The 16,978-nt window shown below is 39.6% G+C and overlaps 2 protein-coding genes across 2 annotated transcripts; one reads left to right on the forward strand and one right to left on the reverse strand.

The window, feature by feature from the left end:
- Positions 1-43: 43 nt before the first annotated feature.
- LOC116730935 (2-oxoglutarate-dependent dioxygenase htyE) lies at positions 44-4,440 on the forward strand. Its single transcript, XM_032580507.1, has 7 exons — positions 44-227; positions 318-442; positions 993-1,059; positions 1,193-1,349; positions 2,165-2,307; positions 2,475-2,585; positions 3,488-4,440. The coding sequence occupies exons 1-7, from the start codon at positions 75-77 to the stop codon at positions 3,665-3,667; spliced, it is 936 nt and encodes a 311-aa protein (XP_032436398.1). The 5' UTR covers positions 44-74; the 3' UTR covers positions 3,668-4,440.
- LOC116730904 (nucleobindin-2-like) lies at positions 4,268-15,486 on the reverse strand. Its single transcript, XM_032580466.1, has 13 exons — positions 15,343-15,486; positions 13,934-14,071; positions 12,523-12,630; positions 12,287-12,419; positions 11,247-11,350; positions 9,213-9,398; positions 7,990-8,080; positions 7,730-7,788; positions 7,456-7,548; positions 6,841-6,930; positions 6,532-6,702; positions 6,210-6,264; positions 4,268-5,310 (listed from the first exon to the last, which is right to left on the reverse strand). Exons 2-13 carry the CDS (start codon positions 14,069-14,071, stop codon positions 5,198-5,200), a joined length of 1,341 nt encoding a protein of 446 aa, XP_032436357.1. The 5' UTR covers positions 15,343-15,486; the 3' UTR covers positions 4,268-5,197.
- Between the last annotated feature and the right edge of the window lie 1,492 nt (positions 15,487-16,978).

Consider the following 16,978-nt stretch of genomic DNA (forward strand, 5'->3'; position numbering starts at 1 on the left):
GCGCAGGAGCTGCGACTCTGCGCGTTTTACCTCCCGACTTCTCAAGAGTTTTTATTTAGTTTCCCACCCCCAACATGATCGTTCCTGTGGTGGATTTTAGCGCCTACAACCTGAGCAAGAAAGATGCCGACGGCGAGGAGCTGCAGAGTCTGAGCGAGGAGCTGAAAGCCGCATTTTCTCAAGTTGGGTTCGTCTTTCTTAAAAACTCTGGGATTTCGCAAGAGGAGGTGAATCCAGCTGAGAACACCGGCTCGCACGGCTCTGACCGCATCCTCTAGCGTGAAACATGCATTTCACATGTGGCGTGCCTTTAACAGGTGGAGCGTGCCATGGAGTCATCGAAGAGGTTTTTCCTGCAGCCGGAAGAGCTGAAGAAGCGATTCAGCAGGAAGAGCTTCCCAAACAACCCCAACCACGGCTGGGTGTCCATGGAAACCGAGAGGTAGGCCATCCAGATACAAGATAAGGAAGACACGACAAAATAAAGACACTTGTATGAATTTAAAAAAAACAAAAAAAAAAACTTTTGTCGGAATCCCAAACTTCGTGCGCACGTTTTCGTGATTTGATGTGACAGACCAACACTGTGCAGTGCGCAACTGTAGAATAGAGGAAGAGGGGAGGGAAATACACTGTTTTCACATTTAAAAAAATAAATAAATAAAAAATGTTTAAAAAAATCTGAAAAGTGTGGCTTGCTTTTGTATCCCACCTCTACAGTGCCACATAAAATCCATGAATCTTTGTTTAAATCCGGCTTCGTTTGACAACACTTGTGTGGAAAAAAAATGTAATTAAAAATAAAGGACCAAGGCTCTGAGCTCTGAGGCACGCCATTGGTCAAGACAGTGTGCATGCTACAGTTTTTACATTTTTAATTGTGTAAGGCTATCACATAAAATCATTTAAAAAAAACAACATACGTAGACATTTGCGTTGGCAACGAGGACAAGTTCAAGACTGTTTTTTAATCCAGATTAATTCATTTTCAGGTTGAATCCCAGCCAGCCTGGAGACCTAAAGGAGGCATTTAACGTGGCATCATTTCACCCCGACATAGTAATGACTCACTTAATATTTTATTCAGCATGCTTCTCTGTAAAATTGCAGGTGCAAACTTTGGAAAACGCAACATGTTGGGTCATTGCAAAAATCTTCTGGTCAGGCTAGTCAGTTGTTGTCTGTTCTGCAGAAATGGCCGTCATCAGACGCCGTGAGGGATTTCCGAGAGATCCACACAGCGTTCTTCCAGCGCTGCCAAGAGCTGAGTCTGCGGGTGCTGAGGGTGATGGCCCAGAGCCTGAGTCTGGACCCGGCCGTATTCCTAAATGCGCATCAATTCATAGGAAGTAGGTTCTACAGTCTCTCAGTGCTTTGGTGGACAATGTAGTCGGTGGTAATGGTACACTTCATAAAAAATCGTGAAACTCGCTCGGCTCGGATGTACGTACGACGCCGTATTAGGGTCATTATAGGTAGGGAAAAAAAAGAGGATTAAATTTCCACCAAAAATTCAAGATTTGCAATTGAGCTCAGACATTTTCTAGAAAAACTTGGACATTTCTGAGATTAAAAAGCTGAAAATTTTGCCAGAAAAAGCTCAAAAATGTGGAGATTAATCTCTATTTTGAGGGAAAAAAATCTCAAATATTTGACAGTTTGAAAAGTTGGAACATTTTTTACCTCAAACTAAGAAATGTCCAAGTTTTTCTAGAAATTTTCTGAGATTGAAAAGCTGAAAATTTGCTAGAAAAGTCAGAAACTTTCAAGAAAAAACTCAGAAATATGTGAGTTTGAAAAGTCAAAAAATTTTATACAAAAAATTTTGAGATTAATCTCAAAAGTTTTTGAGGGGAAAAAAACAACCATTTTTGACATTTGGAAATTTTCTAAGTTTCAAAACTCAAAGATTTTCCACTTTTGAAACTCAGAAATTTCCAAAAAATCTGTCTAGAAAATTTCTGCAATCAAGCTAAAACTTTCTGAGTTTTTTCTAGCAAACCTTCCAACTTTTCAAACTCAGAAATTTCTCAAAGATTTCTCGGAATAGTTTTTCTCTTTTTGACAAAAATTTACTCCTGCTTTTTTTCTGCCCTGATACGCTGCGATTTGTATGTATCGTCTGAGCTGACGTGCATTCAGAGAGCTGCTCTGTCTCCTGTAGCCGATGAGAACGGCACAACGCTGCGTTCTCTCTACTACCCTCCACTGAAGAGTGAGACGGTGAAGGAAGGTCAGCTGCGATGTGGGGAACATTCCGACTACGGAAGCATCACTCTGCTTTTCCAGGGCTCTGAGGGTCTGCAGGTAATTCCAGGGATTAATACTGAAATGTATCTATTTTTACCCCAAAGAAGTTGTAGCTCTTTTCTTGACATCTCCCTTTGACTTATGGAAGCGGATTTAGATCATTTATTTTTTATTTTACTGAACCACTTCATTTGTTTTTAGTCATGTCATGCATCTTATTCCAGGTTTGCACGCGCGCAGGTGAATTCATCTCGACTCCTAGTATCCCTGGAACCGTCCTGGTCAACGTCGCTGACCTGATGCAGCGCTGGACGAGTGATCAGCTGCTCTCTGTGGTAAATTAAAACGATTTTACAGCTTTTCTTCTTCTTCAGAGGGTAAAATAAATGTAAAAAAAATAAAAATAAATCAAAGCAAGGGTGTCTAAAGAGAGGCTCGGGGTTCCATTTGCGGACTTTGAAATGACTTCGATGATGCTCCTGGGTCAAAATTTGAAAATGCCACATATTTTGTTCACCAGTCTAGGCAGTTAATGCAGCAAGGACACTGCTTAAAAAATAACATTGGCGTAAAATTTTCTCTTAAGTTAGGCCTTTTAAAAAAAAAACTTGCTGACAGATTATAATCAAAAACAAGAAAAAAAAATCCATTAATGATCTGTCTTGCTTTGAATTAAATCTTGCAGTAAATAAGACCACAAATATCCAGTCATTTTTTCAAAATATAGGAATATTTTCTAAACAGACCCACTTCCTGTTTTAGTAACTGAGAATATACATAAATGCAAGAGCATTTTTTCAAATCTGTAATGATTGCTACTGCACATCATTTTCGTTTTTCTTTTTTAAGAATTTTGCATTAAGTGAAAATGAAAAGTACATTTTGAGGCCCATGACTACTTTTAACTTGACAATTCTGAACCATTTGGCAAAAAAAACTGGTACATTTCTGAAATAAAGTCTTTATCATTATTAGATTTAGCTTTAATGCTAGCAAATATACCCAAGAAACCTTTAAGGAAGACTTTTTATTGCTGTGGCAGAAACTCAAACTGAAAAACGTGATCAAATCTAAGGCTTTTCAGAGCTCTTGTTTCATTCAGCTGTACTTTGTACTGTGGGGTACAATGTTCATTGTTGTATTTGTAATTTTACTGGAGCAACGGAGCTGCGGGAAAATATGCAACGCTTGAAGTTTGAGTCAAAGTAGTTTGCAATATCGCTTTCTGCCTTTTCAGCGTCACCGGGTTTTGCTGCCCCCTGTTGGAGACTCCAGCACTCGCCAGTCTTTGGCTTACTTCGTCCAGCCGGACAACGAGGCCCTAATCACCTGCTGCGACGGCTCAAACAAATATCCTCCCGTCACCGGAGGCGACTACCTTTTACAGCGCTTCAGCGAGTCATACGGAAAGAACTGAAGAAAAGACGCTTGTCACTCATTGCACAAATGGCAAACCTCTCCATTACGTCATACACAGAGATGGTTTCTACAGGTTTCACCACAGACGTTTTAAAATAATTATGAATGGAATTTAAGATATATATATATATATATATATTTACAGACATGTACAAATGTCGTCCAGCCAACTGGCACTAAATAAATACTACTTACCCATGCCATGATATGATGAGAGACGCTAAAAAGCTAGCCAGCTAGCAAGGGCACCTCAGCAGCTAGTTAGCGGTAGCCTCAACAGTCTGAGTCACAGAACGCAATGAAGATGTCCGAGTGCGACTCAAACTTTTGCCTGACAGAAAAGTCCCCCAATGACAAAAAAAAAAAAAAAAAACATGGAATAAAATATACTTAATATATGAGATAGAGATTAAATAGTCCTGCCAAGACAAAATTTGAGATCTATGATAAAAATCACGTGACCCTTTAGATTCCACAATGGCTTCACAGCTGATTTGGATTGAATTTGATGTAAATAGCTCCTTCTCTGTTGTTGGCCAGGAAAATAAAGAATGCATTTTAAAGAAACACGTAGGCAAATGATGCAAAGACACAAGCATTACACTTGCAAGGCCATTCATTTAATTAGTAACAGTCAAACCATGTACACCATGACATCATTCCACAGGATACTTATCAATGAAGACAAAAAAAGAGTTTTTACCAGTTTTCTGTTTTACTGCAATGTTTAAGTAACATAAAATCATGATTAAATAAAACAATCTAAAGTCCCCTGAGGAATAACTCATAGTCTCTTCATTTATGTTATCAATCTTCTTGACGGGAGGACATTTCCAGTGGATTTAAAGAATAAATAAATTATCATGAGCACAACACAAACTTTATGGAGCAGTGGCGGACATACTAAACACAAAGAACCACATCAGGCATCACAGATTTGTCGCTGGAATGTCACAGTTGTGAAAAGTTCAAATTCAATGTACAGTGTAGAGATGAGCTTTTCTTCGACTGTCCAGTCCAGAGGACGCAGCGGCTACGAAACAAAAATGCTACGTGTAAAACAGGAAGTGCGTAAGTGAACTTCAACCAAAATGATTCTTTAATGACATTCTTTTTTTTTTTTCTTCAAGATTATCTCTTAACAACAAAAACACATGTTTATAATGTTTGCTGTAGATAATATCACCCACAGCAAATCACAGTGCCTGAAACAAAACTCTTCATTTACAGAGAATTTTCCCACAGAGGAGTCCTAGTTGCTATGGAAGTTTGAAATACCCGAAACAAAAGAAGCAATTGTCCGTAAGGAAAACTCTGACTCGTTCAGCTGATTTGGCTAGCAAAGGGACGGTTGGCACTGGCGCTAAACCTGATCCCTGCATTGGTTTCCTTCAGGGGGCGCGTAATGCTTTTGGGCTGTTTTTGCCTTTAGTTAATCAGGATGTTAGTTTTCTAAACAGAAAAATTGGTTCACGAAAAGAAAACGCACAAAGACGCTCACTCATAACAGACAGGGTGACGGGGAGGCCTAGGAGTGTCCTGGCACTGGCACATCCTGCTGTTGGTGACCAGGAGGCAGAGGCTGGGCGTTTCCTGGTACGACTGGTGTCGGATCCCCCTCGGCCATCGCGCCTCCGGGCTCTATAACAGGAAGTGACATTTGTTCGATCATAGAATTTAGCTTAAATTCTTGGAAACATGGACTTTATGGCTTCTGGGAAGTGGTTTGTTTGACATAAAGGAGCAAACATGTAATCAAGCACTTTATTCTTGTTTTTAGAGGTGCACCGATTGATCGGCCAGCCGATCGCTCCCTATTTCCTTAATTTTGAATGATCGGCCGATACTTAATCTGTGAAACCGATCTTATCTACCTCCGCAAAGTTCTGATAATCAGCCACCGTCTCCTTTTGCTCTGCTGTGAGAGAGGGCTGACTGACAGACCATCCCACCGGGTGACATCTGCACGTTCACAGCTAACAACAGTCACCCCACTGTGCCAATTATTGACTTCCTCTCTACAGTTGGGGACTTATTCTCAAAAAAGTGACCTCTGACTGATACAGTTCTGGGAAAAAAAAAAAAGGTACCTCAAGCTTTTTAAAGATTGGTGATCAGCCACAAAACTACAATCACTGCACCCCCTTCTTGATTTGCTCAGAGCCACAACGAATAGTTTTTGTTCTAGCAGAGCAAGAACATCAAAGATACAGAGCTAGTTCAACGGTAGCGTCTTAGAATGGACCAGTCAAAGTCCGATGGAAAATTTGACAACTGAAAACTGCTCTTTGTCGAATTTGAGCTGCTGTGTAAAGAGTAGCTTCCAAATCTACAGGCTTTTCCTGTAGATTTGGAAACTCGTGGCAAAAAACTAATCATGACTGTTTCTTGTTAAATGTTTCTAAATTTCTGACTCATACAAAACACAGACAAACACAACGAGAAACCTTACACCTGCTTTAACTGCGTCAGTAGCTTTAAGAGTAAATGTTAAACTATTTGGGATGAACTGACAGCAGTTAAAACTATCTCATACTTACGTTTTGCTTCAGCTTTTAAACTCTGCGCTTTGATCTTTTCCATTTCTTCCATTGCCTGAGCAGAAGAACGAAGGAAACAATCAGCATAGAAAGAAGAGATCTCATTAGAAAAACATTGATGGACAACTTGAATTAAATTCAGATTAATTTAATTTAATGGCCCACGGTTGTTGTTTAACCTGCCCATCTCAGGTAAGATGTGAAAATCCTAAAATATGCTGATAATTCGGTGCTACTTCACAAAAAAAAATAAAAATACAACTTCTTTCCCGTTTTCCTTTTTTTTTTCTTTTTTTTTTGCAGACTCACAACAATAACTCACCTGTTTTAGCCCTGACTTCTGAGCATTTAGTTCTTCCTGTTTTCTTTCTAGCTCCTCTCTCTGTTTCTGCAACTCGGCCGTCTTGGTGTTGATGTTGTCCTCCTCGTTGGCGATTTGCCGCTCGTACTCTCTCAGCTCCTCCTCGGTGTAAGCAGGGTTTTGATCTAAAGTCTGTGAGGGGTGGGCAGAGAAAGTAAAAAAAAAAAAGATCAATAAAAAGACAAACATAAGTTTGTCACAAATTCTATTTTATATCACCATGCAACACCATTGTGATTCTGAAGTGACCTTTTTTTTTTTAAATCTTACCCCCCACTCATCTTTCTCATGGAATTCTGCCTTCTTGGTTGCTGCTATGAACTCACTCATTGACACCAGCCTGTCTTTGTTTGTGTCCACCTGACAAATCAGAGCAGAAAGCAGCTTTAATCACTGTGTTAAGATCAAATAGTTATTTTTATACTAAGAAAGAAAAACTAACTATGTAACTATGTTAATCTCAGTTGTTATAAAAAATGTACATATGAAATATGACTTAGAAATTTGACGTTGGAATTTAACAGCTTGAAATTGGGCGTCTGTCTCTTTAAAAACCTTAAAAGCTGCGTCTCCAAGGCGGGGCTAGGTTCATCCAGGTGGAGGCTAAAGGATTTCTGAGACGTGCATGGAAGAATCAAGGTAACACTCCAGGTATGTTTTTGATGAGAGAATAGCATTATAACATGATGTAAAGCTAAAAAAAAACAAAAAAAAAACGTACATAATACTGCCCCTTAAAAATCTTGAACACTGAAACAGCCGATTTCAGACTGACACACTCTGCTGAGATGCAGCAATGACCTCATTACTTAGCGGGCCTAATCACAGCCAATCAGTGATGCATCAGTGACAAACAGGACTCCATGCTACATGTGTTCAGCTGACCTCATTCATGACATGCTCCCTCATCCTCAGCCTCTCTTCCTCCATCTCAACCATGTCGTCCTCCTCGTTCTCAGGGTTGTACACCTTCTCCAGCTTAAATGAAACATTAAGATGTTACGCCAAAACTTTAACTAGCGTTTTAAAAATGAAAATATTTAGCAACTTTTCAGACAAAAGACATAAGTAAGTTGAAAAAATTGGTATCGGCCAAAATTGGAATCGGTCATCGGCCAGAAAACTGCAATCGTTGCATCCCTAACATTCACTAAAGTACCTCTTTTGTAAAGAGAGCTTCCAGCTCGCTTTCATCAAAGAAGCCGTCTCCATTGCTGTCTGCAACACAGAAGTCAAGAATTAGAAGTAACTCTCCTCCACATGAATAATCACAGATTATAAAGATACAGTTTTGATAAGTAAGATACTTGTAAAGTTGCTATTTTTTTAGATTCATAGATGGTTGCAGATTCAAGAGAACTACAGCAGAATAGTTCTGCTATTGTTGTGTGCTAAAATACATTTGGACACTATGGTTACCGTGCATTTTGAAGAAGGTTTTGGGATCAAAGTCCTCCGGGTCCAAACCGTCTGACTCCTGCCACACCTCTTTCAGCTGGTCTTCACTGCCCTGAACACACACACACGCATACACACACACACACAGAGCACCAGCTGAAAACTTTTGGGTTTGCTATTTAGAAAACTTCGCCCACAGACGTCATGGCTATGTTAAAGGGGAGTGACATTGCTGGAGGTTTCTATCAATCCCTTAAATCAGAAAATTTCTGATTTTTCTTCCAGCAGTGGCACGTAAAGACCCTGATGTTAATGTCTACATTAGCTGGGAAGGATGAAAGGATACAAAGCAAAAATAACAGTGTTTCGTTACTTCCTGATCTGGTGGAGCTGAAGGAACCTGGTCCGCTCCGGGAGAGAATGTCCCTCCCTCTGACAAGGCAACATTTATCGTCTGCACAACAAGTTGATGAAACGTTGCAAAACTGTTTTGAGAACGTGGCAAGTGCTGAATCAGCCAACAAAGAGAAACAAGCTTACATTGTGGAACAAGGTGTCTCAATGTGCCAATGGTCTTTATCGGGTGCAGAAAGCTCAGACTTGGAATACAGTTAAACAGATTATTATACCAACTGCGAGCTCTGGTCGGGTCGCACTGACCCCGTGTGCGCTTTTACAAGTTTTTTCTTTTGCATGTGATTTTGGGAACTGACGGGACACCCCGCCCCCAACCTGCTTAACCCGCTGTCTGATCATGCTGTCAGACCACAGGAGGGTTAAAGTGTACTCTGTCTTGTTTTTGGAGCCCGTTTATGTTGCCACCTCCTGATCCCCTACACCAGTGGCCCAAACAGTCGGAATTGTTTTAAAAAATAATTCTTTTTAGTGTTTCCAAACTGAGTTTTCGTGTGATTGAGAGGCTAAAATGCATAAAAATGTATTTGTTCCCCCAAATGTCCAGCTTTGTGTGGACTATGCCTAAGGTATTTTGATGTGCAGTATCCTGTTGGAACTGCAAAAAGTTCAACCATCTGGCTTGAATTGTCACCTTCAGATGAGAGAAACTGTATCTGAACTTTGGTTCTTTGTGTTTGCTCATGATAGAAGCAGCGTTTGGCTGAATCAAACATGTTGCACAACAAGTTTACCTTCACAGCAGAAATGGTTCATTGACAGCAGATTGATTCTTCGTACTTCATGTTGCAAGTACTGTTAAATATCCACGTTCAAAGTGGGTGACTTACAGGGTGGTTAACTTTGGGATGGTTGGCGTGCTTCTTCTTCATCTCTTCATAGTGCTGCTCCTCTTTCTTCCGGTCCTCCTCGTTCATCGTTTTCAAGCGCTCCCTCCTCTCGTGCTCCTTCGTCATCTCATACTGCTTGAACTCATCGTGGCGTTCCTTGTCATAGTTTTCCAGATCTTTTGTTGCCTTAAATATTAAGGAGAAAAAGTAAGTTTTGCATTACTTGAGCTGGTAATCTGTACTGAATACTGTTTTTACTGGATTGTTCTTGTGATCGCCTCAAAGACTGCACATTGCTCAAACTGTTGGGCAGTCAAGAAGTCAAAGTGGGGCTTTCCAGGTACTGACTAGTCTTACACAAACAGAGCATATAACACGAATGCACCGATACACTTTTTTCACGTCCGATACCGATATGTTTGGTATAGCCCAACACAGATCCGATACTGAAAAATAGTACTGAACTGACTTTAAAATGTTTCTTTTTTTAAAATACAGACATAAATGTACTTAATAACATATTTAACTCTGCACCAGTACAGCGCATTGAAATACACCAATACCTTCACAAGTTTGGTCAAGCATATAAAAGCAACTTTAATTTGTTCAGCCAGGGTAAAATAAATAATGAAGAAACTGACAAAAACAAAAGGTTGACTACCTCGGCAAAACATGTTGAAATTAAACTGCAGCAAATCTTCTTTCAAATGGTTCAGAAAGTGCAATTAGAAATTCTAAAAAATAATGTGAAATAAATGTAAAAAGCATGATGTCGCTTAGAACACAAAGCATAGAAATAGACTGAATAGATCTATCCTCATGAATCAAGCAAATTGTCACCAATACCTGATCCAGATTTTTTTTCAGTATCGGGACCGATGCTAATATTGATATCGGATCGGTGCATCATCATGGCATGTAAATCGGGCTGTTAGATTTTGTAAGGCAGAGTAGGAAGCCTATTTCTATTTAGTAAACAGTGATGTTGGACATTTTTGCTTGAAAGTAAAACTTGGATGATATGAGTTACAACATTTAATTTGTATTTGTAATAAATGAAATTATTTTTGAATAAAATTTCTGAAGGCCAGTATATATTTCGGTCTGTATGTCACAACTCCACTGTGTTCAGCGCGAACAGTGCGAGTTGCTGAAACTGTTCAGACCTCAACTGTCAACTGTGAGGCAACTTCCTCATCATTCTTAACATACAGAAAACCAATTGCCCTCTTAAAAAACAAAACAAATTATTTTACTTTTCGGAAGCCCTTCCTCTCCAAATATAGTGTCAAGTTGCAACATTTAAGATCAGCGAAAGATAAAGCAGGCGACAGTGCCAACACAGGACTCATTCTTGTTTTGTGACACAGGCAGCTCTCCGCTGGGCCAACAATACCACTTACAGTTAACAATACCAATTAAATCCTAAGTTTTTTTGTCTAGTTTTTTGTGCAAATATCTTAGTACACCTAAAATAAGACAAAACTAACTTACAAGTATCATTACAGCAAGAAACAGGAGTCAATAATCCCCTGACATTGATTGTTTTAAAAATTACCAGTTTCACTAGCAGATTATTTTGCTTATAACATGGGAAAACGTCTTGCTACAAGTGAAACAATCTGCCAAGGGAACCAATACCTTTTCATCAATGTAAATGAATTTTTGACTTAAAACAAGCTCCTATTTCTTCCACAAAAGTTACTTTTAAGTTAATTTTATCTTACGTCAAGTGTAATAAAATATTTGCCCAAGAATACTGAACCAAAAATACTTTGTGATTTTGTGTTTTTGCAGTGCAGACGTGGTGACAGTCTATACAAGTAGCTCTACAAGTTAGTCTAGTGACAGTACTGGACTGTATTGTGTGTGTTTACTAATTATTGTTACCTACTTTTTTTGTATATTCACTAACCTTCTGAGAACTGGTGATGGTTAGGGTTAGGAATACACTGGTTTACAGAGTTACTCAAATGAATGGAAGTCAATTCAAAGTCCTAATGTGGGTAGCAATGTAAACTTGTGTGTGTGTACCGATTGGATAAGGCGATCCAGGTCCTCCACCTCGAAAGTGTGTGGGTTCATGTGGTTGAGGTGCTCAAACTGCTTCAGCAGGGCCTGGTGGTCCAGTGTGTTCCCTGGACAGAGAAAATTCAAAAGAAAAGTAAAATAAACAGAACAAACAACAATTACCGTGTGTTTTAAGTTGTAAGCTTCGACTTCAACCCACTATTTCTGATCTTTACACATAATTCAGTAAAGGAATAATGAATAATGCTAAAACAATTAAAGCTACTTTATGTAACTTTTAAAAAAAATGTTTTTTACACTATCAGACAGCTATTCTATGAAAATATGGATCTCCTCCACCTCCTCCCTGAGCTACTACTGCCATCTGAGGAAATGCCGACCAAAAACAACCAATCAGAGCCAGGGTGGTGTCAATCAACCCCATGTACTTGATGCTAAACATGCTACTGGCGGAGAACCAACTTATCATTACAGGAAATCCATTTATCCGCCGTCATCGGTGGCCATGCTAACTAGCCTCAGCATTCACAACAACCTTTGCTAGCTGCAGCTTGCTCTCTGCTGGAGCGGTAGCACCTAAGACCCGCCTCCTGGCTCTGATTGGTTGTTCCTAGGTAGAACTGGGAGCACTGGGAGAAGGCAGAGGAGCTCAATTCTTTTATTCACAAATTACCTGTCTTATACAAAACTGTCATGACATAGTGACAGTTTCAACAAATATGTACAACATTTTTTATATATGTAGAAAAGTCACATGCTGCAGCTTTAAGCCGGGATTTTCTTTCTGAGCCCTGCAAAAGTGTCCAGCTGTCTTTTTGTGTTTGTTTAAACACATAAAAAAAAACTTTAGAACACACCAAAAAATAAAAGTATACGTGGGGCTAAAACTTTTGCAAGGCACTCAAGAGCTAAAATCTCTTGAGTCACAGCCTGCATTTGATGATGAACAAACCTCAGACGCGGATTGCGGAACACGTGCAATTTCAAGAAGCCCAGACCTGCCAGTGACGCAGCACTAACCGCCACGCTGTGCCTTCACTCACCGTTCCCCTCCCGGAGGTCGTGTTTGGCTTTGATTAGCAACCGCAGCCGATTCATCTCCTCCCTCTTCAGCTCGTCCAGCTTGCTTCGGAAATTGTGTTGAACAAAGTCCAGCTCTTTGGACAGTTTGCCTTGCTGCGAGCAAAGAGTCCACGCGGCAAAGTTTAAAATTGAGAGCGCAGTGCAAATAAACTGATTGTTAAATAGTTAAGGGGGGATTTTGTAAGGGAGCATGTACCTTGATGTCATCCATATTGGCGTTTTTCAGCTTTTCTCTGAAGTGGGGGTCTTTCTCCAGGTACTCGATGACTTCCCTGAGGTAGCGGTCGTAGTGCAGACCGGTGTCCTGACAAACAGTAGATGACTCACGTTTATTTGGAAACCCGACGTTAATTAGGGCCATTATAAAAATATTTTCTTGGTCATTTACCACCCACTAATGACTACTAAAAGCTTTTTGGTTGTTGTTATTTGTTTTTCCATCAGCCTTTTTCCTCACAGTTAAGTGTAATTTATATCTCTCTGACCCTTTAAATCAGGTCCGGATCTACAAGGATGTGGGCCCCGGGGCTGGTGCCAGTTTTGGTGCCCTATCCACTAAGGAAAAATGTATTCACCAATGCAAATTACAGTACAATTGGTGCACTAATTAGTGAATTGAAATAGAAAATGACAGTACATAGTCCTATACATCAGCAGGTATGAACTGATGCATGGTAGGTTTAGGCCTGTTGAAATAAATTAATTAATCATATGATATATGAAAGTAAACTCAATAAATTCCATCTGCACCATTTATTGTTTTTCTCTTTTCTCCCTGTCTTGCTACCAAAAACTGATTGCTAAATAGTAATAGTCTTCACCAGACTGAAGACTTTCGGCTTCAGTGCGTTGGTCTTGACTAGTCTTTTTTTGAAAGACGATCTCGTTTATAGAGACTTTATAATTCATTTCATTTATTTTTGTTTCTTTATTTTGGATATCTAAAATGTCTCCCAGTTCCAGTGCTAAACATTCGTCGGAAATGAAAGTTTGTTGATCGTTGAGAGCGTGTGCTTGCGTTACTATGCCATTACCATCACGCTACTTGAAAACCGTCTCAAAAACGACAATATTATTGTTTAATCGTAAAAAGTTACAAGTTGTTTCACTTGTAACAAAACATTTTCCCATGTTACAAGCAAAATAATCTGCTAGTGAAACAAGCTCCTATTTCTTGCAAGTTAGTTTTGTCTTATTTTAAGTGTACTAAGACTTTTTATCGCCCAGAAACTTTTGTCATTGTGACAGGCCTAGGCAGGTTTAACACGTCCTCTAGCCAATGACACCTTGTTGTTTAGAAAGAAATCGACCACGACTTCATAATTTTTTAAATGCTTGAATATTTTTTTAATTCATAAAAATCCTAAAATAGCGCACAACTCACATGATTTGGGTCTATGAGTTTTATTTAAGGTGCAATGTTTGCATTCATTAAAAATAAAATACAATTTTGAAGCCTCCTCCCCCCCCCAAAAAAAAGGTTGCCCTGGGCAATTGCCCTTCCTACAGTCAACCCAAGATAGTTTCTGTGTGAGAGGAGAAATTTGCTGTAAAAACCTCTTATCAAACAGCATATCCCTGAATTTGTCAAAATGCTGTTGACTCACGGCGCTCTGCGGTGGCTCCAGCTGCTCCACCTCTGGCTTGTCTTTGGCCTTCTCCACACTGATAGGCACTGAGTGGATGCACAACCACAAACTGAGCATCACCAGCCCGCAGTGGGCCAGGGCTCTGCTCCTCACCATCTAGTTGAAAAGAAAAAAAAAGCAGAAGGAAATGAGAGTAGTGGCAGTTCTTATGCTAGTCTTTTACGCAGAAATAAATAAATACACAACCATATACTCCTTAACAAAATGCCATTCGATTTATTGGGATTTTATGCTATAGACCAACACAAAGTATATGCAGTTTTCAAAATGTTTTAAGTGTCGTATATCTTTCTATCCATCCCTCCCACAGTCCTAGATAAAACATACTGTAAGTAAAGGCTTTCACACATCACGCGATTAGTAAATGGGAGTCCAGCTGTGTGTAATTTTATCTCAGTATAAAGACAGCTGCTAGGTGAAAGTTCCTCAGAGGTTTTTAGAGAACATTATACGACAAACCAGCACCGTGAAACCCAAAGAACACGGCAAACAGGTCAGAGAGAACGTTTCAGAGAAATCTGAAGAAGGATTAGGTTCTCGAAACCACGAGAAGAAAAGATAACTTCTGCTGAATGAGAGAGCATACCATTTAAGTTTTGCCACTGACAGCAACTCAGCCAGAGACGCACTGAAAGCATTTCGATGAAAGCAAAAATCTTGTGTCAGAATGGCCCAGTCAAAGCCCCAGAACAAAAAAAATCTACTCAATCTGTGACAAGACTTGACAATTCACAAAGGAAGAAATTTCAGTCTCCAGCTGTGCAATGCACTCACACACGTACCCCAAAATTCTCAATACTACAAAATTTTTGGCTCAAGGCTAATCGACAGAAATGCAGCCTGCATTTTAAACATTTTTATTTGTAAAACGACCAATAACCCCCCCCCCCCCCAAACAAACAAAAAAAACAATTTTCACAATAGTATGCTACTTTTTGTTGGTTGATCACATAAAACCTATTGAGGTTTGTGGCTGAAACGCAAGAAAATGTTCATAAAATATGAATTATTTTTGCGACACCTAGTCATTGCTAATTAGGAAAAGGCTAATTCACTTAGAGATGAAATGTGGGACCACGTTATGCAAGTTGGCGTTAATCTTAAAACAAACTCTGCCAAGAGAAAGGCAGCAAGCGACACACGTGACCGCTGGACAAAGACAACAAGCTTATTTTTGAAACGGTCGAAACATTTTACTAACATTAAGGGCAGTAGATGTGTGACTAAACACTGTGTTAAATTAGCAGGTTATTTATTGGAATCATGGAGCGATGGTGAATGCTAATTCATATCACCCAAAATGTAAAGCTACCAAACCAGCCGAAATTGTTAACTGATAAATTGCCTTTGTGTCAAGTCGGACTTACTTGTCAAACACTCGTTACTTGTAATTCCTCTTCTTATTCCTCACCGAGCTTCCACCGTTGAGTGCTCTCCGCACAGCCTGAGATTCATCGGAGCTTGTGACAGCCGTCATCTATCTACCACCAATACAAGCCTCAGGTAGCCACAACCTAAACAAAAGAGGTAGCCGTTTACCATGGCAACGCCCCGCCCCCGGCGCGCTCCCATTGGACGGAGAAAAGTCAACTTTCTTTGGAAAACTGTCGCGTTGGAAGCTGATTGGATGCCGCCCCCTGCCACTCAAAGGGTCTCGAACTCTTAACGGTGAGTTGAGACAAACTGTACGTGGCATTGCAGACAACCCGAGACGGGGCGGCCTCTGCGAGAAAGCTCTTCATTCAGAAGTTACATTGTCATGATACGGTTTTATTTATCATTGGTGTGTTTTCATTTGATGCAATGCCCGAGTGGCTGAGTAAAAAAAACAACAAAAAAAGATTGTGTATTTTAGTACGAACGATTTGTGTTGTGAAAAATTCAGGCACCTGCTACAGCTCCTCTACCTGTATGGCAGGAGTATTTTTAAACTAAGCCCCCCTAAAAAAAAAAAAAGTGCGTAGGTGAAGGAATTATTGGGCTACACATCAATATATACCACCGATATTTTATTTGTTAAAAATGACTGTAAAAAGAGTATACAATAGCCAAATGGAAAAATATATAAAGAATCACAATGGTTTTATGGTTTTACTTATAAGTTTTTAAAAATTAATGACATTGGAAATATGTTATTTATAATTTAACCACTCTGTGAAGTTTTTAATGTCGAAAATGCGGCTCGCCACCCAGGGCGGCATCCCATTGGGAGGCATAGGTCTATGAAAATAAATATCGCTAAGTTTATTTGTATTGCACGTTTCAGCAAGTACTTTAATATACGTGAAAACATAAATCAAACTAAAAACACTACATTGCAGTGGCATAATAAAGGAAAGTAATGAAAAGATGGAATACAGACTAAAACTGACAAAGTTCCAGTAAATATTAATTGAAGGGAACTGTAAGCAAATTGTTGTTTGTGCCTTGATTTAAAAAGAACTCGGTGTTTCAGCATTTTTGCAGTTTTCTGTAAGTTCGTCCCAGATTAGAGGAGCATAAAAACTGAATCCGACTTCTCTATGTTTGGTTGTAAGTGGGGATGCAGAGCCGACCAGAACCAGAAAACAGGACTGATCAGGAATGAAATTAATGTTACAGCAGATCGTTACAGGGATTCGTTGAGGGATTTTTATAAACCAGCAAAAGTGTTTTAAAGTCTACAGGACAGTCTACAGTCTGAGCTACAGGAAGCCAGGTAAGGGCTGCAGAACTGGGGTGATGTGCTCTATCTTCCTAGTTTGCTGCAGATGCTCATTAACTTCTTAGGCAGATTTGTAAATACACTGCTCCATAATCAACTATACACTAACTACACATATATTTAAATAAGTTAGATTTCTCCTTTTGTTGATTTAAATTTTGATCAGTTTTAATGTGATACATCTAAATGACTTGTAAGCACATAGAATCTTCATTTTAGGGGAGCTTGACACTATCCACTTCTGTCCACGCGGTGGCGCGGTTTTACCGTCTCTTGGAAGCGATCCCCGCTGATCCACT

The sequence above is a fragment of the Xiphophorus hellerii genome, chromosome 13 (genome assembly GCF_003331165.1).
Source record: "Xiphophorus hellerii strain 12219 chromosome 13, Xiphophorus_hellerii-4.1, whole genome shotgun sequence".
Lineage (NCBI taxonomy): Eukaryota > Metazoa > Chordata > Actinopteri > Cyprinodontiformes > Poeciliidae > Xiphophorus > Xiphophorus hellerii.